The sequence below is a fragment of the Capsicum annuum genome, chromosome 7 (assembly GCF_002878395.1).
Source record: "Capsicum annuum cultivar UCD-10X-F1 chromosome 7, UCD10Xv1.1, whole genome shotgun sequence".
In the NCBI taxonomy this organism is placed as follows: Eukaryota; Viridiplantae; Streptophyta; class Magnoliopsida; order Solanales; family Solanaceae; genus Capsicum; species Capsicum annuum.
Window position 1 is genome coordinate 222,150,295 of NC_061117.1, and position 25,680 is coordinate 222,175,974.

Below are 25,680 nucleotides of genomic sequence, written 5' to 3' on the forward strand. Positions count from 1 at the left end.
TTTATTTGGCATAATTAAGATCATATTTCTCACAATATTAGTACAAAATTACATAGAAACAAATAACTAGTATTGGAAATCAATAAACCCCAAATACCTTCATACCTTCTAGCTAATCTACCTGAAACAAAGCAATGTATAACAAATCCTTTCATCTCTTTATTATTAATATTGAAATATCGTTCACTATTTTACTGAAACAAGAAAAGATAATGAAGAGAAATATTATGAAGTCGAAATACAAGATATAGTATGATAAATAATCATTACTACTTCAAATTATTAAGGCACATAGATATACATGGAGAATTATTTATCTTACACAAGGTATCTCTCATGATATTAGTACACAAGTTGCATAGGAACATAGAAATTACACTAGGGTTTGAAATCAGCAAGCCCCAAAAAGAAAAAAGAAAACAAAAAGGAAACAAGATGTAATCTAATCATCCTTAACAACATATAACCAATTCTTTCTTCTCTTTTCCATTAATAATGAAATATCCTTCTCACTATTTTACCGAACAATAAAAGATGATGAAAAGAAACAATATAATAAAATCGAAATACCTGATGTAGTATGATATAATCATCACTCCTTCAAACTAAGACACAGATATTCATGGAGAATTATTTATTTGGCATAAGGAATCATCTCTCATGATATTAGTACAAGTTACATAAATAAAACTCACAATAGAAACATAGAAATAAATTATATCTAGGGTTGGATATCAATAAGCTCCAAAAAGAAAAAAAGAAAAGAAAGATGTTATAGATCATCGACTTGGCCTAAATGGATGAAATGAATGAAGAAGCGCGCCCGGGTAGACTTCAAGAACTCTTGCTCTGCCTATCCTCCAACTTCTTATTATTCTCGGGATCATAGAAAGATACGGAACATCTAACAAATTATTTCATCTCTTCGTTATTAATAATGAAATATCCTTCTCACTATTTTACTGAACAACAAAAGATGATGAAGAGAAACATTATAAAGTTGAAATACCTGATGTAGTATGATAATAGCCCCAAAAAGACAAAAAAAGAAAAACAAGATGTTATAGATCACCCACTTGAACAACATCTAAGAAATTATTTCATCTCTTCGTTGTTAATAATGAAATATCCTTCTCACTATTTTACTGAACGACAAAAGATGATGAAGAAAAACATTAATTATAAAGTTGATTTACCTGATGTAGTAGTATGATAATTAATCACCACTCCTTCAAATTAAGGCACATATATATACATGGAGAAATTTATTTGGCATAAGATATCTCTCATGATATTAGTACACAAGTTACATAGAAACATATAATTAATTACACTAGGGTTGGAAATCAATGTCTCAAATTATCTATGTATTACTAATTAGAACTATCCAAAAGAAAAAAAAGAAGATAAAAAGGAACAAGATAACTGAACAACACATAACAAATCTTTCATCTCTCTTTTTTTTTTTTAATTAATAATGAAATATCCTTCACTAACTGAACAACAAAAGATGAAATATAATGAACTATTTGAAATACCTGATATTGTTCATCACTCCTTCAATTTAAGGCACATAGATATACATGGAGAATTATTTATTTGGCATAAGATATCATCATGTCTCATGATATTAATACCAAGTTAATAAAACACACAAATTAAAGAAACATAACATAGAAATAAATTACTAGCTAGGGTTGGATATCAATAAGCCCCAAATCATCCATGTATTTCTTAGATCCATCCATCAAACCAGGACTCAATCTAAACATGAGAATACAAAATTCCATTTGATTAAGTGCTCCATCACCATCCAAATCTCCTTCAGCCAACATGCAAATTAATTCATCATCTCTCAAATCATTTAAACCAAGATTCATAGTGTTCCTCTTCAAACTTTCATAAGTTATTAACCCTATACTCACATCCATAAGCATACAAAAGCCATTGCAAAGCTCCCTCATGAATCCTTCCGCGCCTAATCTCTCCATCATTGAAGGGAAATAATCTTCGAATCCAAAAGGATTTGCCATTTTTTCGCGGCCACTCAACTCAAGGGAAGAAAAATGGATTTTTCAGTAAGTTAAAAAGATAAAAGGTATGTTTTGATGTGTATGTTTGTGTGTGTGTGTTTATGTGTTGTGTGTATATATATATATATATATATATATATATATATATAATAAGTGAGGGAAATTAATGTGTGGAGGTTGTAAAATTGTTGGCTTGTAAAATTCTCCTTCCTGGAAGTTGCATGAGGAATCATTTGAAAAGCACAGTACACTTGTGAAAAAGGAGCTGGATTTTAGTGAGATTTACAGGAAAACCTCTCACATTGTTTCTTGGATTTGAATGATAACGATGTGTTGAAGGGGAGACTTAGAGTAACGGAAAGGTTGTCTCTGTAGGGTTTATAGGTCTAGGGCTTCGAGGTACGAGAGCAAACCACTAATGCTTGCATTGGGGTACGTAAACTATCTACATCATATCTTTTGAGATGCTGTCCTTCCCTGGACCACCTTATAAAGCGGGATGTTTGTGGACCGGACTTCCCTTGTACTCAGTGATAACGATTGTTTACATCATACTCCTTGAGTTACGGTCCTTTCCTGGACCACTCTTTAACGCGGGATGTTTGTGAACCGGACCGCCATTGTACTGAATGATAACGATGTGTATGTGTCTTTTTAGGGTACATGTGTAATGGGATAATACCATTCATATGATTGCTTCTAGGTCTGGCTAGCTAGGGCAACTTCTGCCCATTTCCATACTCAATAATATTTCTAAATCTGAAACAGTAAATTAAGTTCCTAATTTGCTAGTGTGATTTGTTCTTTTCACTTAAAACAGAAACTAGTGTGATTTGTTCTTTTATCTCTACATAAATAACAATATACATTGTGTAGCTTCGTGAGTGGAGTTTGGTGCATCGTGCATGTGTATGCAGGCCCTACTCTTACCTTGTAAAGATAGAGACGATGTTTTTTCCGATAAATCCCCAACTCAGTATAAAAAGGAAATACAATATTGTGGAAGCCAAGATATATAAACAACTTATCTCTCTAAAAGTAATAAAAATATCTTGTTAGCTGCATATATTGAAAATAAATTGCAATCTAAAAAAATATGTGTTATCTATGGCATTTTTCACCATTGGTGTGGCTGGTGGGAGTGGTAAGTGGTGGTTGACAGTGGTATGGTAAACTTATCCAGCTACTATTATCCAGCAGTAACAAGATTGATCAAGTTAATGTTCACAGACCATATAGAAAAATAATCTAAAGTAGAATAAAAGCAATAAAAATGAGATAGAACAAGACTATAAAAAGAAAAGAAATGTGGAAATAATATCAGCTAAAAACAGAAACATGTTGCTGCAAACCCTCAAATCACAGGTGCATCTAGAGTTCTTTCTAGCGTTCGATAAAATTCAATAAGAGCAAAGTTATATATTTATATTAAAAAATTCACTTAATATGTAATTCAGAAACCAATTAACTATACTTCTTTTAGAATTCGAAGCACATCAACTCAAAATTTTGAATTCACTTTTACACCATGTGATTCTTAGTTTATATATATATATATATATATAGTAAGTAATGACACTTTTGGACCAACCTAGATCTTGATATCAGAAAAAGAGGGAATTCACATTCAATCTTTTATTTAAGGTTGTACTTTCTACTTCTTCTCTTCAATTTGGATGTCCCATTATATGTTTGGGAAAATTGATTTTTTTTAAAAATAATTATACAGAAGTGGATAAGGAAAATGTTACGTACAACTTTTTGAAGAAATAATTTTTTGGAAACAACTTTTCATTAATTCTAGTATACACTTTTTAAGGCCAAACCACAATTATAGGTGTCGAAACAAGTTTAAAAAATCTCCAGCATCGGTCAAACCAAATCAAATCGAATTGATTATTAGCTTTAATTTTTTTAATTAAAATTGTAGGATTTGACATATATGTATAACCGTATAAAAATATATATTAATGTAATTTCTTTAGTTTTATAAAGATACCGGAAAAAAAAAATACTAAACCAAACCGAATTAATGTATCTCTATGAAATATATTCCAATTATATGTTAAATTTTAAAATATAATGCATTAAAATTCGACCTTTGGGACTACTTCACCCTTAACTAGACATCTCAGGTTCAAGCCTTGGATATGGAGAAAAACCTGTTGGGAGCGTCACCTCCAGAATGATCCCTGCAGTGCGCGATCGGATTAATCGAGGTTCCAAAACGGGTACTGAACATCGGGTGATTTTTTTTTTTCTTTCTAAAAATCAGATAGAAAAAAATTACAAGATACCCAAATCTACCCTAATCACTATTATAAGTTTTAGTAATTAATAGAGAGATTTGTTTTGATCCTTCTTAGTTAGTTAAATACAGGGCGACTCAAGCAAATTTGTGGCCTAAAGTCAAAATCGAACTGAGGCCTTACATTTTTAATAAAAATTAATTGTTTTTATAAAGTCTATTTTTAAAATTATATAATCGATTTTTTAATAATTTTTTTAATTAATAATACAATCAGTACATTAATTTCTTAAGATACAATACTCTGAACTAGATATATCAAATTTCTTCTAAATTTCTTTTATATAAGAAATTTATTTTTTTACAAAAAATATTTAATATTTTTAAAATTTGTAATCTACTATTACTAAAAACAACATGAGTCCTCTCAAATTTTGGCCCAAGGCGGACACTTTTTTTCTTAAAATAGAGCCGCCCCTGGTTAAATAGTTATGCTTTGATAGTCATAGATTCCATGTTAAGAGTAATTAATTTCTGAATAGGTTGGCCTGTCAACCTCTCAAAAGATAAGTGTAGCTCCGAGCTTACTCACCAATGTTCACGAGATTACATCAGTAAAATGTGACACTAATATTTTTTTTTAAAAATATATATATAATTATATTATATTGTCACGTGGTCTTGCAATTTATATACTTTATGGTTCATATTAAAATTAAAGCGCCGTACTATCAGACGGCTTAATAATATCGGTGGCCTAAAGCATTGATTTTATCTCTCTTCTTTAAAAAACATCAAAATAATAATTTTCTGGAGTTAGAGTTTGAGTTGAAGTTGGTATTGTGTTTGTCCTCTAATATGAAATTGAAATTGTTTGTGAAAATTTGTGAGAGAAATAAAAGTGACAAATTTTCATTGAAGTGAAAAAATTCTTATGGCTAAACACTACTATTTTCATTAAATTAAAATAATTTTTTTTTTAAAAAATAAAAAATTCTCATGACCGAACGACTATTAAGTTTGGTTTTAGTTTTTGAAAAATAAAGTTGTTAATAATCTTCTTATAAATTATTTAATATCTTTTGAGACATCATGATATCAGCCTAATTAAACAATACCTGCTGCAAAGAGTTGATAATCTGATATTAAATTAAAATTATTTTTCGATTATTAAGTATACTTGTTGCAATGCTTGAAATATGAGGGGATAAAAGTAAAAATGAATGTTCTTAACTAGTGGTCTTACGTATAACTCTTTTTTTCTTTGAACTTGAGTTCGAGTTTGAATGAAAAATATCTTAGTAGAGAGGGCTTCCTCTTTAATCGACTTGTATGACATGAATTTAAACTAATTAAAAAGTCCAATATAAATATCGAATACAAATGAAAAAAAAAGAACCTCAAAAATAATGTATAAATGCTTTCGAAAAAAAGTTAATTCTGATATATCAAACTGCACGCATATCAAAGAGAAATCTTTTCTCTAAATGATTGAGGCTGGATATAAAAAATCTAATTTTAATTATGCATGATAGAATAATCAAAAAGTTAATACAGTAATTTTTTTAAAAGAAAATATTCAGCCGAATCTTATGATTGATACTCCTGGTCCACAGTGAAAATGTGACAATTTGTGTTTTCTCTAATGTATAAACATTATAATAATTCCAAATTCTGTTCCAAACAGTATTTTTCGATAGAGTTGAACTAAAAATACGGAAATGGAAGAAAATGTACTGAATATTTTCCTTCTGTACGTTATGTCACAATCTATCTTCTCTGTCTTTGGTTGGAAGTTGGTAATATTTCCTCACTTCTCCCTTTCAATTTACGTGATGATTTGTCTTTATCAGAGTCAGAATTTGCATTAAGGGAGTTTAAATTATGAAGAAGTAAACACAAGAAAAAATTAAAGGGATCCAACATTTGCTGTATACAGTGGTGGAGCTAGAATTTTCACTAAGGGGATTCAAAATAAAAAAAGTAAGTGCACCAAACTAGCCGAAGGGGATTCAACATCAACTATATTATACATAAAAGATAATTTTAACTATGTATAAATAGTATAATTTCCTGTCGAAGGGTTTGAACCCCCTAGTCATAAGGTGGCTCCGCTCCTGACTCTATATACGTAAGAAAGATAGTTTTAATCATGTATAAACAGTGTATATACATGCTAAGGACCTGATACCTCTATAGTTGTTTGTCAATCGCATAAACATTACAAGTTTTGAGACCTTCTAAATATTCGATTTTTTCTATAATATTTGTCAATCATCAAAACTTGAATTGAGCTTTTAACTCATTGACAAGATTATTAGTGCCTGTGACCCTATACTGTCGTTTACTTGCATTTAACCCTTATGTTATCTTTTGCTTGATAGGCAAAATGTTATCCAACACTTATTTGTAAGATTGCAAAAAGACATAAATTAAGATCCAAGTATTTTGGCTAACTGTATACACAGTGAAAACAGGCAAAGTACATGAATATTCCTGGGTGTTTCCTTAAAACCACAAGACAAAACAACATTATAAGTATCGTTAGACAAAGTTAAAGGTTAAAAAATTGAAGGGACAGAAAAATGAAACATCATTTTTGTTGCTTCCTATGGGGGAAACAGTTTTTTGGTTTAATTTGTGAATTTTACTTTCATCATTTTCCTTGACAAAAGGAAATTTCAATGCAGCTTCCTTTCTCTCTCTTTCAGTGTCAAAGTTTTAAAGCGTGCACTGTTGCCATAATAATTTCTTCACATACAAACTTGAGTATATATGCAAAAGTGACTTAAATTTCTTATTCATTTGTTATATGTATGTATGAAATCAAAATTACGATTAGGATAGATTTGTAATGTGCATTTCTTCAGAATTTATCGAGTGTCAGTTGGACTTTTTTATGAGTTATGTGCGATTTCATCAGTTTTTTAAGAGTTGATGGCAAGTGGCAGAGGCAGGATTTTTATGCTAGGCTGCTAGCATGCCCACTCTGCGTAGTACATGCAGAATCTAACACATTGATGAACGCAATCTTTCTAATAACGTGGAGTGGGAGAGTAACTAGAGCTGTTCCTACTAGTAAAGTTGATTTGTGTCCTGATATATTCATGTTTCGATAAAATGATAGTGTGGATTTAGCTTTATCAGGTGATTTAGTTAGGACTACTGCACCAGGAACAATATAACTTTCATTTGCATCAAGCATAGAAACCATGTTTCTGTCACTGGGTGACAATTTGTAGGGGATCAATTAAATGACATATTTCTAGCTGACTAAGCTCATTCAGAGACCTGAAACAAGAACGCCGGTGAGATGTCATGGCTCGTAAACATGCATTGAAGATATCATAGATAGCAACATATTTGTGTGCAAAAACAGAAACGGGACTGGAATAGGTCCTGTTTCACAAGTTATTTAGAAGGTTGTTTGTTACTCAGAATAGGCCAATTCATTATGTCCATTATAGTACAGAAAGAATACATGTCAATGAAAAACAGAAATACTCGACTATCCTCCTTAGTTCGCTTCATACTGTCATATATACACTAGTACTGTTGAAAAACAAGACAAAGTGACTACATTTCAAATTTTCCAATTGGGATTTTATGTCTATCTTGGCTCTAGAACTGTTATCGACATGCTGTTACTTACATATCCTTCGGCAGTTGACTCTTCTGATTCCGTTGTATTCCTCTCTATAAAAAAACCAGGTTTCTTTGGTTGAGGAAGAACCAGACCTCCATTGCCTAACCAGAAAACTACTGATGCCATTGTTGGCCTATCCTCCGGGAGTTTTTGGACACACAACAAACCGACCTGGATGCATCTCAACACTTGAGATTCTGAAAAGGATTCTTTGATACATTCGTCTATCAGTTCCAATGCCTTTCCTTCAGTCCAAAGTAGCCATGCCTAAATTACAAATGGAACACATTTATACAGTTGCAATCACAATAAAAAGAGAAATAAAGGGATAGAAAATTTGTGCGATATATATGTGCTTACATGTCCCAAAAGATTGTGATGATGTTCCAAATGATGAAATTTCCTGTTCTTTCTGCCACTAACTATTTCAAGAATGATCACGCCGATACTGAATACATCTGATTTTACTGAATATTTCCCGTCAACAGCATACTCAGGGGACATATATCCACTACATCAATTCAATAAAGCTATGCTCATGTACTGATCTAATATGATAAAGATATTATAATTTAAAGATATGCAGAAACTTACTATGTCCCTATTACTCTCTTAGTTTTTCCTTCTACTTGGTCTCCACCAAATATTTTGGCTAGGCCGAAGTCAGAAATTTTGGCATTCATGTCACTATCTAATAAAATGTTGCTGGTCTTGAGATCTCTGTGAATAATTCTTAATCTTGAATCCTGGTGAAGGTAAAGAAGACCTCGAGATATTCCTATAGCAATTTCAAAACGGTTCTTCCATGAAAGTGAAGCTCTTCTGCTTGGATCTGCACAATGTAGAACTAATCATTGAGTGATGCAGAGAAATCGAAGACCTATCAAGTAGTATTTAGTTAACGTATCATGAGAAGCAGACCGAAAATGAAATGGTCCAAGCTAGTGTTGGGCATAAACTCATAGATTAACATCCTTTCTTCTCCTTCAAGGCAGCAACCCAATAGCTTGACAAGGTTCCTATGTTGCAGCTTGGAAATGAGAACAATTTCATTTTTTAACTCTTGAATGCCTTGTCCAGAATACTTCGATAGCCTCTTTACTGCTATCCCTTGCCCACTTGGTAGGATACCCTGCAATTTTCTATCCAGGGTCAACAAAAAGCCACTTCTAGCTACACATTAAGGATCAAAGTTGATTTACCTTGTAAACCGGTCCAAAGCCACCCTCCCCAATCACATTAGCAGAAGAGAAGTTCTCAGTGGCACTAGTAACAGTAACTAAATCAAACAATGGAAGCTCCATGTCCTCATTTTCAACTTTTGTACCTGTCAATATACATTCCACAAACATGATTCAATGAGGATTTGGTAAAGGCAAACAATGTCAGACAGACAAGAGTACCTCTTCTTCTTTTCCTTCTTTGGAAGTAAACCCAAGCTAAAAAACCGAGGATAAATGTTGCTATCACTGCTGAAATAACAGCAACCAGAGCTGACCGTTTTCTCCTCCGCTTCTTGTCTGAATATGTTCAATAATCAGTCTTCAGTTCACATATAAGTTGGCCATATCAGTAATGGATTGCACTGAGTGTATTATTTCATATTTTGTTATGAAGCCCTGCAGACTTGCCCGCTATCTTAACTGGATCACGTCTCATAGAATCTATTCCTACTCGGGGGTTGAGCTAGTCGAGAAGTCAACTTACTTATAGCTCTTTCCACACCCCACCCGGTAGAGGGAAATTTACCAGTGATAACCAGTAACTATTAAAGGACAAACTTCGTATGACTCTTCCATGAGGTCTAGCATATTATTATCTGTAAAGTTTATGTATCAGAAGCCGAGAGGTAGCTTTCCTAATATCCTTGAAGGAAACTGATCTAATCAACTTTAAAGAGTTGTGCATTTATATTGTGTAACAAAATGAGAAAATGGTGCAGAGTAGAGTCATTACCTAATTCTGAAGCAGCTACTCTCACATACAGGTTTTGCTCATTTTGGCTGAACGCTCTTATATCTATGAGCTCGCCAAACCATAGTAAGCATCCACTCCCGCCATTTCTAATATCAAGATCTGAGTAGGCTGTACAATTGCAATTAGCTAAGCACATTTTCCCGCAATCTTCAAGATTCATGTCCTCATTATACCAGGAGTTTCTAGAATTCGGCAACTTAATACCCGTAAATTCTAGAAAACCATCGTGCGTACAATCCAAAGAAGTTCTCCTTACACAACCACTAGACCAGTCTGCTGCAGAATCTTGAGGATTCCTGTGAAGACATAATTAAGAAAAAATTAAAAAATTACATGTGCTTAGCCCAAGAAGAAGAATCAAGAACGCACATGAGGGGCATGTGAAAACATAACTAAGTCAACGAAATTCAAAAGTGTGCTCTCTCTGATAGCTTAACATGAGATGATCATATAGTTTAACAAATACAGTACCTAGGCTCGAAGCCTTTCAGACAGTCACACGGAGGGGAGTTATTGATGTTGCAACTTGAATAAGGTCCACATAAAGCAAAACGATCACAATTATCAAATTGTGCTGTCAAGTAGAGAAACCAGATCTGACTTCGCTTGATCCATGTTAGGTGTTCTAGCACACCAGACGGATTGATCACCACCCTGGTGGGTATGGACTCATTCTTAAGCTTGTATTTATAGTAAATTTCCTGCTGATTAATAACATACTCAAAACTGTAATATGTATTTAGTTTATTATTAGGACTACCACTAAATGCAATACCATTCCAGGGGCCTGAGCTAAAAACTACAGATGAATTTTTGCACACAACCATTTGCGGGTATCCATGTGTATCAACACGGTCTACATATTCACCGGGAGTAGGATCATCCGCGCTCTTCCATGACGTTATGTAAGAATCCATGCCTTTGACAAAATTTTTTCCTATCTTCATGCCAGGTAATATAGTATTCCCTGGATAATCAAAACTCTGCCACACGAAATTAATTTCCAGGCCTTTATCATTTCCATCACTAACAACAAGGTTCCCTGAATCCAGGAGCCGCGCTTTTGGATTCTTTAAGGATCTTGATGAGTTTGATGACCAAATTGAGACATTGGAACCATCAACAAGTGCAAGAATCCCATTGGGTTTAAGTGTTAACACTCCTGAAGTGCCATTCAGTGGAATCTCTCTATTTGCAACCCACACAACAGTTCTAGGTGCTATCTTCTTGTACCATATGCCAACGTAACGATTCTTGGAATTTCGAGGACTGAAAAATCCAAGTTCATAAATCCCACCAGCTGAAACAATTGTGTCACCATCTCTAATGGATTTATCTGTAGTGATTGTGTCTAATGCTGCAGAAGTTAGCAACATGAAGTGAAATTGGGAGCAAATGAATAATAAAAATAGGCCTTCCATGGATTCTGACTCATGTATTTGATGGACAATGTAGCTGATACAACAATTAATAGCAATAGTATCTTTGATCGACAAAGTTTAATTTTCCTGCCCACCACTTTAGAATAAAAAAGTCATGCTCAATATTCCTCTTACAAAGAATATGAAAATGTTCAAAGTCATTTTAATTTTATTAAACTAATAGGATCAGTTTGGGGTCACTTCGATTAGTTATTCTATAAGGTACCTTTATTTAGGCTGTGGGTGCTTTAAAAAAAAACTTTACTAAACGATGCAACTGTAGAAGTTAACCTTAAAGCCAAAGCACCCAATCATGCTTTTGTTGTCTAGGTGCTTTTTTATAAATTTTACCATTTTCCACTGTTTTTTATATAATTATACCTCTTCTATATCGAGTTTAGTGGATGTTCGAGCACCCCAAAAATGCACGTGGGTCCGCCCCTGCTATCAAGACTTAGGATAGACCGGAAGAAGCCACCTAGTACATTTTTTTTTGCTTATTCTAGAATTTGAACTTGAAACCTGATGATTACCGACCAATTTCATTGACTGCTAGGCCACATCTGGAGTCTGTGGCGTGGGTTATAATTCAGATACATAGTCTCACCTTTTATATGGGATAGATAATTCCAAAATTTAATACTCATAGTAAAATAATGAACTAATTTAATGTCAAATTTTATATTGGGATAACCCCAAATTGCTTGAACCAAACAGCCCCTTATTATTGACAGTCTATTCACGGCTTCTTTGTTTAATTAATTTGGAAACTAACCAAATTTACTTTAAGTGAATTCTTTTTATATAAGCCAATCTCTTAAGTTTACTGATTAATTGAGTAATAATTCCTTCAACTTTTCTGTTGAGAGGCTTAGAGGTGGCTAAGATCTTTCAAAGATGTTCGCTTTTGACTAATGATGAATTATTTTATTTTATTTTAAAAAAAAAAAATTGAGATTTGGATGTAAATTATGTTTCATCAATAAAGTGAGAATTCAAATAGCCAGGTAAATTTCATCCCTGGTTACTTAACTTTGTATCTATTACGCAAAAGTCATTTTTCTTTCATTCATTTCATCCATGGTCATTTAACTTTACTCTGACCATCACAAAAGTCACTATGACCGGATTTTACAATAATTTTATCGAAAAAATGATGTGGCAACCTTAATTAGTTCTTAATTTTAATTTAAGTGAATATATAATATATTACTCATATCTTGACCCTTTTTATATATGCACAACCCAATTTTCTTATGGATTATTTAATGAAAGAATATCAATTTCTTAATAGATTAGATTACCCAATGAAGACTATTTTCATAAAAAAAATTTAGTTGATATTTTTATGAATAAAATTATACTTATATATTCTTAAAATCCTCTAAAGTTGAGGCATGTGTTGGTAAATTATTTTTTTCCTCTAATATTATGGCATGTAGTTGATAAAATTATTTTTCTCGCTTTAAAATTGTGACATGTAGTTGATAAAAATATTTTTTTTTCATACATTCTTTTTCTTACCACTTGTGTCTTTGCATCCGGTATATCATAATAATATGATAAACTATTTTATTTATTGAGTTTGTCTTTGTATTTTAAATTGTTTGACTAATCGATTAATTTTCTTAAAATTTTTTATTATAATATTCAATTTTTGATAAATTACATATTATTTAATTAATTTAATTGATAAATATAAAAATTAGATATGCTATAATTTCTTTATCTATTAAAGTACTTATATTTTATAACTTTTATTACCAAACTATACGTTAATGTAACATTATTTGTATAAATTTCTACAATACTTATTCAATGACATAATTAAAATGATTTTATTTTAAAACTATCTTTAGCATGTTGATTTATCTTCCAAGAATTAATTTTTTTTTTAAATAATATCATACATGTATTTCTATTTTATGTGTTTTGAAGAATTTATCTTGTTTATCACTCTTTTTTTATGCACCTTTTTGGCAGATGAATGCAATATTATGAAATGTTTAATAAAAATATCAACTAATTTTTTTTTATGTAAATAGTCTTCATTAGGTAATCTAATCTATTAAGAAATTAGTATTCTTTCATTAAATAATCCATAAGGAAAATTAGGTTGTGCACATATAAAAAAGGTCAAGATATGAGTAATATATTATATATTCACTTAAATTAAAATTAAGAACTAATTAAGGTTGCCACATCATTTTTTTGGTAAAATTATTGTAAAATTCGGCCACAATGACTTTTGTAATAATCGGAATAAAGTTAAATGACCATAGATGAAATGAATGAAAGAAAAGTGACTCGTAATAGATACAAAGTTAAGTAATCATGGATGAAATGAATGAAAGAAAAATAACTTTTGCGTAATAGATACAAAGTTAAGTGACCATGAATGAAATTTACTAAGTTCATGATTAAAATTACAATTCGAAGTGATTTTCGAATTTTTTAAACTTAATAATGACTAAAATTATCGCATTTTGTTATCTAAACATGCTAAGTTTATAGCCTGTTTGTTCAGCTTTTTAAAATTTGCTTATTTGGAGAGTGACTTTTATTTTAAGTGTTTTTTTTTTTTTTTTGTAAAGAAGTAATTTTGGAAAGAAGCAAATTTGTCTAACATTCTACTAATATTCTTTCTGGTCTTTTAGTATGTCAATTGTCAGTTAAATAAACCCTTTATCTTTTCCTTAAAAAAGTAATTAATGATGGGAGAGCATTCAGGCCGGAATTGAAACAGAAACACTTGTGTCCTTTTATGAAGTGACAAATTGTAACACCCGCATTTTTGGGCTAGAACTTAAACCGTTATTTCTTCTCATAAAGGTTACAAAAGTCATAAATCCAATGTAAAGTTAGTGTGTTGATCAATTATGTAGTGCGGAAATCTATTTGAGCATGAATTAAGATCATAGAAGTCCCCTAACTCAAGGACGAGTTGAAAGATTTCCAATCGTTCGAGTTTGAGTAAGCATCGAAACTTGGGTCAACTTCAACTAACCATAACTCATTGTATATGATGAACTGGGTGGACTACTATATACCAAATTGTAGATAATTGAATAAGTTTTTCAACGATATAAGATTTGTCGAAATCTGATAACCGGGTAAGGAGTTATGGCTATTTTAAGTTTCAGCTGTAAGACGAATGCCATTTCAGTGCATGGCGCGTCGCGCCAGAGGTCAAAATGGCACTCGTCAATTTCCAGCAAGCCTCCGCAATAGTCCCACTTCGCGGCAAACTTCCAGGTCTCAATAATTGGCATTTTTCCAAGCTCCGCGTCGCACTGGGGCCCAAAATAGGGCTCCAGTTTCAGAATTTCACGCAAGGGTATTTTGGTCTTTTCTACCCATTCCTACCCTCTATATATGTCCTAGTAAAGGGAAAAATCTCGCTTTTTCTCTCTTCCATTGCAAGAATTAGGGTTTCCTTTCTATAATTCCAATCCAATTATCTCTAGTAACTCAAGATTCAACCATGGGAATTCGAAACAAACTGGAGATTTGGAATCCCCAGATGGTAAGCTTCAAGAAGCATCTGTTATTTTCGCATATAGAGATACGTGGGGTTATCTTAAAAATCTCATGGGCTTAAAAATATTCATGTTTTAAAAATGGGCGTTTTGAAATTATGAATATAAACATGTTTTAAGCATCTTTATAATATTAATTTGGTCTTTAAGCCTATTTCCGAAGTGATTTGATATATTATATATGCATATGCTTGTGATTCAAAAGATGTTAACTTGAGAGCATGAATTATATGAAACCCCTCTCTTGATATGAAATTGTTTTGAATTTTCATATGATGTGAATTGTTAGAAATCATCTTGACAAGCATGACATGAACTATTTTGAAAGTGGATATGATTTTTGACTTGCAAGGAAAGGATTATTATGTTGAAATATGATGAATATAATGGTTGCATGAAGTAATGATGTGATATTGATGGCTTGCAAGTCGATATACCCTACAGAATAAGATATGTGGTTGAATTAAATGGAGTTGAATGCATTATTTTTATACGAGATAGGTAGATGCCCGAAGAAGGCGTTTGAGTGTAAGGGCTCATCGTTAGAAATCGTGTTTGCCGACATGGGAATTTGGAACCAGGCTAAGTGATCTTGTGTACCTGACTTTATGTCATTCCCAAATTGGGACTATGGTTAGGAGCCCTGCTTTGTGATCTTGTGCACTACCATACTTTATTGGGTCGAGACACCCTGCTGTGTGATCTTGTGTGTCTTCCCCTCACTTATACCCTAATCTCGGCGGCAACTGAGGTTTGACAGTTGGTGTAAATGTTATATGTAGGGTATTCCACCTAGCTCAGCTGCATTACATTGTTGTTGAAAACTATTACATTATGTCCATGTGTTTTCGAATGATTTGATACGAAACTACTTTATACTGGCTCTCACCTATATTTTGTAAAAATATTGTATTTTGTTTTGATTTCTCTGTGTACCGTACTTTTGTATTGACCCCCTTCCCTTCCAGGTTCGGAGGCACAGTCTAGGGGTCCAGATAACCAGTAGATCTCTTCCGACAGATTTGCAGAATCAAGTGGTGAGCCTTCTATATTTCGGAAGGCCTGATGTCTGTCAGTTCATTTATCATTTAGTAGTTTTGGGTCTACTGGGGGCCTTGTCCCAGTTTTCAGATAGTTATTTGCTTCAGTCATGTAGTAAAGATTTCGCAGACGTTTTTGAGATGTTGATTGAGAATTGTGGGACATTATTCCCCATTACTGTTTTCATATGATTCTTAACCATGTTTCCGTTATATTGTGTATCTTCCGCTTTTCTTTTGTCAGATAAGTCATGTGCATGATTACCCGATAGATAGGGGTGTTTTGGGCCTTTATGGTTCGAAATACTCGTCACGGCCAGGGCTCCGGTTCGGATCGTGACACAAATAATATTTGGACCATTTTTTTTTTAATTAAAGTGACACAATGAAAAAGAATAGGACTTATTATACTTTTCACCAGAAATTGTGATGGAGTGATAAGTAATTCTCCGTCCTCAATCAGAGGTCTCGTGTTTGAGACTTGGTATGGAGTCGCCTTTAGCGGAAAACACTGTATTCCCCCATAGTGAGATTTCCCGACACAAATGCAGGTTAATCGGGATCCAATATGGATATCGGGCACCGGGTGGAAAATAAAAAAAAAGGTTATACTTTGGATATGGAAAATGGAGTAATGGAAAAAGGATACTTCCTCCAATTTCAGCGTTCATGATATTGACACACTCATTTCATACTTTTTTCCTTTCACATTGTGAAGTCACCTTATAATATTATAGTAAGTTAAAACAATAAGACAAGTTTTAACATGCTGCGAATATGATTTTCTTACTTGAACTCTTGATAAGAACATTGGCATTAAACTAACTGTACACAGTGAATCCATTTCAATTAATCAATCAATACAAAGTGAATCCATTTCAATTAATTGGGAGATTATGTCTATCTTGGCTCTAGAACTGTTATCGACGCGCTGTTACTTACACATACTTTGTCAGTTGACTCTGTTGATTCCATTGAATTCCTCTCTATAAAAAAACCAGGTTGCTTTGGTTGAGGAAGAAATAGACCTTCATTGCCTAACCAGAAAACTACTGATGCCATTGTTGGCCTATCCTCTGGGAGTTTTTGGACACACAACAAACCAACCTGGATGCATCTCAACACTTGAGATTCTGAAAATGGTTCTTTCAAACATTCATCCATCAGCTCCAACGCTTTTCCTTCCGTCCAAAGTAACCATGCCTGAATTACAAACAGAACACGTTTAGACGAATGTAGTCACAGAAGAAAGCTAAGAATGAAATAAGGCAACAAAGTTTTGTGCCATATATATGTGCTTACATGTCCCAATAGATTGTGATGATGATCCAAATGACGAAATTTCCTGTTCCTTTTGCCACTAACTATTTCAAGAATGATTACGCCGATACTGAATACATCTGATTTTACTGAATATTTCCCATCAACAGCATACTCCGGAGACATATATCCACTGCATCAACTCAATGAATTTATGCTCATGTACTTATTGAATATAAAGGAAAATCTATGGTCAAGATTTTTAGAACTTACTATGTCCCTATTACTCTCTTAGTTTTTCCTTCAACTTGGTCTGCACCAAAAACTTTGGCAAGGCCGAAGTCAGAAATTTTGGCATTCATGTCACTATCTAATAAAATGTTGTTGGTCTTGAGATCTCTGTGAATAATTCTTAATCTTGAATCCTGGTGAAGGTAAAGAAGACCTCGAGAAATTCCCATAGTAATTTCAAATCGGTTCTTCCATGCAAGTGGCGCTTTTCTGCTTGGATCTGCACAATGTAGAACTAATCATTGAGTGATGCAGAGAAATCGAAGACCTATCAAGTAGTATTTAGTTAATGTATCATGAGAAGCAGACCGAAAATGAAATAGTCCAAGCTAGCATTGGGCATAAACTCGTAGATTAACATCCTTTCTTCTCCTTCAAGGCAGCAACCCAATAGCTTGACAAGGTTCCTATGTTGCAGCTTGGAAATGAGAACAATTTCATTTTTTAACTCTTGAATGCCTTGTCCAGAATACTTCGATAGCCTCTTTACTGCTATCTCTTGCCCACTTGGTAGGATACCCTGCAATTTTCTATCCAGGGTCAACAAAAAGCCACTTCTAGCTACACATTAAGGATCAAAGTTGATTTACCTTGTAAACCGGTCCAAAGCCACCCTCCCCAATCACATTAGCAGAAGAGAAGTTCTCAGTGGCACTTGTAACAGTAACTAAATCAAACAATGGAAGCTCTATGTCGTCATTTTGGATTTCTGAACCTGTCAATATACATTCGTCCGCCACAAACATGAAATCAATGAGAATTTGGTAAAGGCGAACAATGTTAGTCAGATAGAACTTTCCTGAACCTCAAGTATATTTACCTCTTCTTCTTTTCCTTCTTTTGATGGAAAACCAAGCTAAAAAGCTGAGGATAAATGTTGCTACCACTGCTGACATAACAACAATTAGGGCTAACCTCTTCCTCCTTCGCGTCTTGTCTGAATATGTTAAAAAATTAGACCATAATTAGTCTTCACACATATGAGTTAGCCATATCAGTATTGAATTCTGCAGACTTAATAACCGATAACTTGCTAACCAGGGCTTTCAATCTGCAAGATTACTGAAAAAGTAGACAATGTTTAAGTGATTACAAGCTGCACTGTTAATTGGAACATCTTCTTTGAAAGATGATCCATATTAAGGTGCAGTGGCACTGATCACAAGCTGCGCTGCTAAAGGATTAACGTGTGCATGACTACCACACGCTGTCAACAGACTTTATCTGCCATGAGATCTAGCATATTTTTACACCTTTAAAGGGGATGAAGTGTCCGCATGCCTTCATCCCTTGACAATCCTACTATGTCGTCACTGTACTAACCAATTACGTCCTGGTATCCATATAGTCGTAGAATAGGATTTAAAATTATTTAAATGCTCTTTGCAGCGAGCTACTTTCAGTCCAGTACTACAGAAAATGAGGGTATGGGTGATCATCACACTATTTGTAGGACAAGTTTGTACTAGATTATCAGCTCCTATTTATATAGCTTCTAAAGGGGAAAATATTGATGTGCAACCATCTACTAAAATATTGTAGATGGTTAGCATTCTTATCTTTTACAATGAAATTGACATATTACCAACTACTAAAGCACCTTAATCAGCTTTAATGTCCATCAAGTAAGCAAATACGATAGTAGAGTTCCTTCAATTCTAACGAGTTGTGCATTTATGCCGAGTAGGGTCATTACCTAATTCTGAAGCAGCTACTCGCACGTAGAGGTTTTGATCATTTTGGCTGAACTCTCTTATATCTATGAGCTCACCAAACCATAGTAAACATCCACTTCCGCCATTTCTAACATCAAGATCTGAGTAGGCTGTACAATTGCAATCAGCTAAGCACATTTTCTTGCAGTCTTCAAGGTTCATGGTCTCGTTATACCAAGAGTTTCTAGAATCCGGTATTTTGATGCCCGAAAACTCAAGAAAACCATCTTGGTTACATTCCAAAGTAGTTCTCCTTACACAACCAGTAGACCAGTCTGCTGTGGAGTCTTGAGGATACCTTTGAGGAATAAAATAAAATAAAATCATACGTGCTTGACCCAAGAAAAAATAATCATGATTGAAAGGGAGGGGCATGTAAAAACATAACTAATTATGTGATAATCACAGATTGTAACAGCACCTAGGCTCGAAACCTCGCAGGCAGTCACATGGAGGGGAGTTATTGATATTGCAAATTGCATACGGACCACATAAAGCAAAACGATCACAATTATCAAGTTGTGCTGTCAAGTAGAGAAGCCAGCTGTGACTCTTCTCAATCCATATTAGCTGTTCTATCACGCCATCCGGTTTGAGCACCACCCTGGTGGGCATCGAGTCATTCTTAAGCTCGTATTTGTAGAAAATTTCCTGTTGATTGATGACATACTCGAAAGTGTAGTATAAAGTCGGTTTATTACTAGGACTACTAGTAAATGCAAGACCATTCCATGGCCCTGAGCTAAATACTATAGATGAATTTCGGAACAATAACATTTGCGGGTATCCATGTGAATCAACAAGGTCTACATATTCACCAGGAGCAGGATCATCCGTGCTCTTCCATGATGTTACATACCGATCCAGGCCTGTGACCAAGTCTTTTCCTATCTTCATGCCAGGTAATAAAGTATCTCCTAGATAATCAAAACTCTGCCACGCGAAATTAATTCCCTGGTCTCTGTCATTTCCATCACTGATAACAAGGTTCGCTGAATCCAGGAGCCGCGCTTTTGGATTCTTTAAGGATCTTGATGAGTTTGATGACCAAATTGAGACATTGGAACCATCAACAAGTACAAGAATCCCATTGGGTTTAAGTGTTAACACTCCTGAAGTGTCATTCAGTGGAATATCTCTATTTGCAACCCAAACAACAGTTCTAGGTGCTATCTTCTTGTACCATATGCCAACGTAGCGATTCTTGGAATTTCCAGGGCTGAAAAATCCAAGTTCATAAACCCCTCCAGCTGAAACAATTGTGTCACCATCTCTAATGGATTTATCTGTAGTGATTGTGTCTAATGCTGCAGAAGTTAGTAACATAAAGAGAAATTGGGAGCAAATGATTAAAAAAAATAGCCTGGATTTTTGATTGACAAAGTTCAAGCCTTGGAGCCTCAACATAGTTGACACAAAAAAGAATATCAGTACCTTTGATTGACAAAGTTCAAGCCTTGGAGCCTCAACATAGTTGACACAAAAAAGAATATCAGTACCTTTGATTGACAAAGTTAACTTTTCTACCTACCAGTTTAGAATCAAGAAGTCATGTGCACTATTCCTCTTATGAATAATAGGCTGACTAACATGTTCCCTAAAGAGTTCAATACGTATTTTAAGTTAAGACATTCACACGTAACTAAAGATGAGATAAAAATTCGATTCATTTTAATTTGTTTGAGTACTTTCTTATTAGAACTTTCCACGTAGCATATTTAAGATTATAAGATTAAAAATCATTTTGACACATTTGACATTTGTTTAATTTAAGTTATAAGATTGAAAAGTTTCTTTATTATTTTTAAAACTCTCTAAGTCAAATCAAAATAAGGCGAACGCATTGAAACGTGACGTTTTTTTGTTTTTCTTTTAAGTTCTCAAAAAGATTATCACCTTTAATGATTAGAAACAATTAGCCTTGCTCCTCGACAAAGTTACAGTAAACCCACTTGCTTTAATAATAGAAATATAATTTGGTCAATTATTGACGGCTAATCCTCTAATAATACAGAAACATCCTCAGTTGCAAAAAGTCATGCAAGTTCTTGATCACCAAATTATGGTTCATTTTATGCAACACTATTTCCGATATTAAAAGTGTTGTTTTCAGGTACACAAAAATCTCTATTTTGGTAAAACAACTTCAACATAAGTTCAAGAATAAATCAAGAATACTTATGAAATTTCCAACACCTTCAACACAAGATAAAAAACGACCTTTCAAAGAAGTGTGTTTTCAGTATTTTAAAGAAAATTAGAAGAAGCAGAAAAAGCCAAGTCCTTCGAATTCACGGAGTGTCCTTAAGGAAATAATTCCCCTCAAGTACCCGAGGTTGCGGAATTTTCCTCCCAGGATAAGATGGTTTAACGATCCGACTGTAGTGGTACCTCAAACGATCGGATTCTCTTCAAACTCACTCAACAATTAGATGATCACACGGAGTATTTTAGAAGACAAGAAATGTTTTCAAGTGCAGAAAAATTCATACTAAACCAGTGGAAAAATGTAGGTTTATATAGCCATTAAGTGCCCCATCCAAAAGGTAGCAACGGTTCACCGGAAAGGTGTATCCTTTCTGAACAGTCATGTCTGTCCATTCAAAAGAGTGTGTCTTTTCTGAACAGCCACAACCATCCAAACAGTCATATCTTTTCTCGAAATAGTATGTCTTTTGCTCGAAGAGTTGTGTCCCTTCCAAACAACTTTTCATTTTTCATTCATACCAATTGAACCCAACAATCCTCCACATGAATGGGGAATGACTACTCTTCGTAAGAATTTACGGACAAGTATGTGATCATCAAGCAAAGACTGATTGCATCTGGATAAGTGAGTTTCCCTTTGAACTTTCCATAGTGAACATGCATCGGATGCACTCGGTCAATCGGTAGATTTGATATCTTTGAACCGTCGAGCTTTAATGCACACCTAGATAACACATGCCACACAACCAACTTTTTAACATTTATGGTTCTCATGGTTTTGTTAGTTTCAGCTATGAACACGTACCAGTCTCATGAGAGGTTAGAGAATAGGCCTTTACTAACATTCTCCTTAAAGCGGCTTCTACTTCGCCATCACATAGGTGATTTCTAAGCGTTCAATCCTATAGATTAAACTATTTGGTCAAATCTATCAAATTTAGATAATCATTAAAAGACTTCACTCCGTAAGTCTTATCATTGTTTACTAAACATTGTCTACATCATGAGAATGAGTTGGATATATTGAAAATGTTGAACCTGTCAGACACAACTTTGTTTGATCTCCTTGAACCTAGCTCTTGGGATCTCTAGTCTGCTAGGTTGAGTTATCGCCATGCTGACTTATCCTAGGCCGTAAACCCATTTCCTTGGATGTCCTCCCAACCCCTTCTCTAGACAAGCCTTTTATAAGTGGATCTGACGCTTTATACTTTGACTTCACATAGTCAACAATGATAATTTCACTAGCGAGAAGTTCTTTAACTGTATTATGTCCCCGTCTTACGTGACGAGATTTATCGTGGTACATGATACTCCCTGCTCTACCTATTGCCGCTTGACTATCACAGTGTATACATACTGGTGCCAATAGTTTGGGCCAACAAGGAATATCTTCCAAGAAATTTCGGAGCCATTCTGCTTCTTCACCGGCTTTATCCAATACGATAAACTCAGATTCCATTATAGAGAGAGAAATACATGTCTGTTTGAATGATTTCTAAGAGACCGCTCCTCCACCGATAGTAAATACATATCCATCGTGGATTTTACTTCGTTCGATCCAATGATCCAATTTGCATCACTATATTCTTCAAGTACCGTGAGATATTTATCATAATGCAAAGCATAATCTTGAGTGTATTTAAGATACCCCAAAACTCTTTTCATTGCCATCCAATGTGTTTTACTGGGATTACTCGTGTACCAACTCAACTTACTAATAGCACATGCAATGTCTGGTCGTGTATAATATATTATATACATTAAACATCCCACCACTCTTACATGCTCCAACTGTGAGTCACTTTCACCTTCATTCTTTTGAAGTGCAAAGCTCACGTCCAATGGAGTCTTTGCAATACTAAATTCCAGATACTTGAATTTGTCAAGTACTTTTTCGATGTAATGAGACTGTGACAATGCCAGCCCTTGTGGAGTTCTATGAATTCTTATTCCTAAGATCACATCCGCAACTTCAAGGTCCTTTATATCAAACTTGCTCTCGAGCATTCGTTTCGTAGCATTTATGTCAAAAATGTCTCTACTGATGATCAACATATCATCCATGTACAAACAAATAATGACTTGGTGATTTGGAGTGCCTTTAATGTAAACACATTTATCACATTCATTTATCTTGAACCTATTTGCCAACACGGTTTGGTCAAACTTTGCATGCCACTATATTTAGTCGCATAAAGTGACTTAATAAGTTTACACACCTTATTTTCTTTTTCTGGTACCATAAAACCCTTAGGCTATTCCATGTAAATTTCATCCTCCAATTCTCCATTTAGGAATGTTGTTTTCACATCCATTTGATAGATTTCAAGATCATATATCACCCCAAGGCAATTAGCATCCGAATTGATGTTATCCTTATTATTGACGAGTATGTATCAAAATAATCAAGGCCTTCTTTTTGTTTGAAGCCTTTTACTACAAGTCTTGCCTTGTATTTGTCAATAGTACCATCCGTCTTCATTTTTCTTTTGAGGATTCATTTAGAATCTAAAGGTTTATTTTCTAGAGGAAGATCAACCAATTCCCACATATGGTTGCTTAATATTGAATCAATCTCACTATTGACTATCTTTTTCCAAAAGGATGAATCTGAAGATGCATTGCTTCTTAAGTGGTTAAGGCTCATTTTCTAAGAGAAATATTACAAAATCTGATTCAAATAAAGTTGACATTCTTTGACGTATACTACGTCTTATATTCTCATCATTATGTACATCCTCACCTGGTTCATCTCAAGGTCATTTAGACCCCCCACTAGACTGTTCATGTCTAGTTTTATACGGATAACTGTGTTCAAAGAATTCAACATTATCTGATTCAATTTTTGTATTTTCATTGATATCCGAATGTTCAGATTTATGAACCAAAAACTGACATGTTTTACTACTTTCAACATATCCTATGAACATGCAGTCCACCATCTTAGGTCTTATCTTTACCCTTTTAGGAATAGGAACTTGGACCTTCGCTAGACACCCCCACACTCTAAAATATTTCAAATTGGGTTTTTTTCCTTTTCATTTTTCATATGGAATTGATGCACTCTATTGAGTATTCAGTTAGCTGTAAGAATAGCTTTTCCCCACAAGTTTTACGGTAAACCTGAACTTATAAGTAAGGCATTCATCATTTCCTTCAAGGTTTGATTTTTTCTTTCCGCAATTTCATTAGATTAAGGTGAATACAAGGCCGTAGTTTGATGGACAATTCCATTCTCTACACATATTTCCGCGAAAGAAGATTCATATTCTCCGCCCCTATCACTTCTTATAGTTTTGATCTTTTTTCTCTAACTGATTTTCAACTTCTGTTTTATATTGCCTAAACATATCTGTTGCTTCATCCTTACTGTTTAGCAAATAAATATAACAATATCTAGTACAATCGTCAATAAAAGTTATAAAATACTTTTTCCACTACGAGATGGTGTTGACTTCATATCACAAATGTCAGTGTGTATTAAGTCTAAGGGATTGGAATTCCTTTCAACGGACTTATACGGATACATAGCATACTTTGATTCCACACACGTTTGACATTTTAATCTATTGCACTCAGAGTTTGGCAAAATTTCTAAGTTAATTAGTTTTCACAATGTTTTATAATTGACATGTCCTAATCGTTCATGCCACAAATCATTAGACTCAAGCAAGTAAAAAGAAACTGAACTTTTATTGATTTCAAAATTCATTACATTCATTTTGAATAGGCCCTCAGTGACGTAGTCCTTTCCTACGTACACTTCTCCTTTACTAAGTACAATTTTTCCAGAAATAAATACACATTTGAATCTATTTTTGTCTAGAAGTGATATAGAAATCAAGTTCTTCTATAACTCTGGTACATGCAAAATATTTTTCAAAGTCAACACTTGTCTGATGTCATTTTCAGGCAGACTTTTCCTGTTCCTTCAACCTTTGCGGTTGTGGAGTTGGCCATATATATCTTCTCTTCACCTTGAGTCAGAGCAAAAACAACAAACAATTCCTTATTTGCGCAAATGTGGTGGGTGGAACCAAAATCCATCCACTACTCTTGAGGATTTCCCACCAAGTTGCATTCAGATAGCATGGCACATAGATCGTCTACTTTTTTCTTGGATTCAACCATATTTGCTTGGTCCTTCTTTTTGCCTTTCTTTGGGGCACGACAATCTGTTGACTTATGGCCAATCTTGCCACAGTTAAAGCATTTTTCCTAGAATTTCTTCTTAGGTTGATTGCTTTCTTGTCCAACTTTCTTCCACTTTTTGGAGTTATTGTGGTCATCTTTTACAAT

The 25,680-nt window shown here is 34.0% G+C and overlaps 2 protein-coding genes across 6 annotated transcripts; both read right to left on the reverse strand.

Annotated features, from left to right (window-relative positions):
- Positions 1 to 7,715: 7,715 nt before the first annotated feature.
- On the reverse strand, positions 7,716 to 11,468 carry LOC107878717 (G-type lectin S-receptor-like serine/threonine-protein kinase At4g27290). 3 transcript variants are annotated; one of them, XM_047415610.1, is made up of 8 exons: positions 10,376 to 11,467; positions 9,884 to 10,200; positions 9,331 to 9,447; positions 9,130 to 9,254; positions 8,849 to 9,059; positions 8,522 to 8,774; positions 8,288 to 8,438; positions 7,716 to 8,194 (listed from the first exon to the last, which is right to left on the reverse strand). In XM_047415610.1, the coding sequence occupies exons 1-8, from the start codon at positions 11,323 to 11,325 to the stop codon at positions 7,892 to 7,894; spliced, it is 2,427 nt and encodes an 808-aa protein (XP_047271566.1). In that variant the 5' UTR covers positions 11,326 to 11,467; the 3' UTR covers positions 7,716 to 7,891. The 3 variants fall into 3 exon arrangements, with proteins under 3 accessions (XP_047271566.1, XP_047271567.1, XP_047271568.1); XM_047415611.1 differs by having other exon boundaries at positions 8,522 to 8,759; positions 10,376 to 11,466; XM_047415612.1 differs by lacking the exon at positions 9,331 to 9,447 and having other exon boundaries at positions 10,376 to 11,468.
- A 3,259-nt stretch (positions 11,469 to 14,727) lies between these two features.
- Positions 14,728 to 20,760, reverse strand: LOC107878718 (G-type lectin S-receptor-like serine/threonine-protein kinase At4g27290). Of its 3 annotated transcripts, XM_047415614.1 has the most exons (9): positions 20,605 to 20,759; positions 19,592 to 20,471; positions 19,152 to 19,468; positions 18,276 to 18,392; positions 18,046 to 18,170; positions 17,765 to 17,975; positions 17,438 to 17,675; positions 17,207 to 17,357; positions 14,728 to 17,107 (listed from the first exon to the last, which is right to left on the reverse strand). In XM_047415614.1, the coding sequence occupies exons 2-9, from the start codon at positions 20,065 to 20,067 to the stop codon at positions 16,805 to 16,807; spliced, it is 1,938 nt and encodes a 645-aa protein (XP_047271570.1). In that variant the 5' UTR covers positions 20,068 to 20,471; positions 20,605 to 20,759; the 3' UTR covers positions 14,728 to 16,804. The 3 variants fall into 3 exon arrangements, with proteins under 3 accessions (XP_047271570.1, XP_047271569.1, XP_016581298.1); XM_047415613.1 differs by having other exon boundaries at positions 17,438 to 17,690; positions 19,592 to 20,760; XM_016725812.2 differs by having other exon boundaries at positions 19,592 to 20,759.
- Positions 20,761 to 25,680: the final 4,920 nt, after the last annotated feature.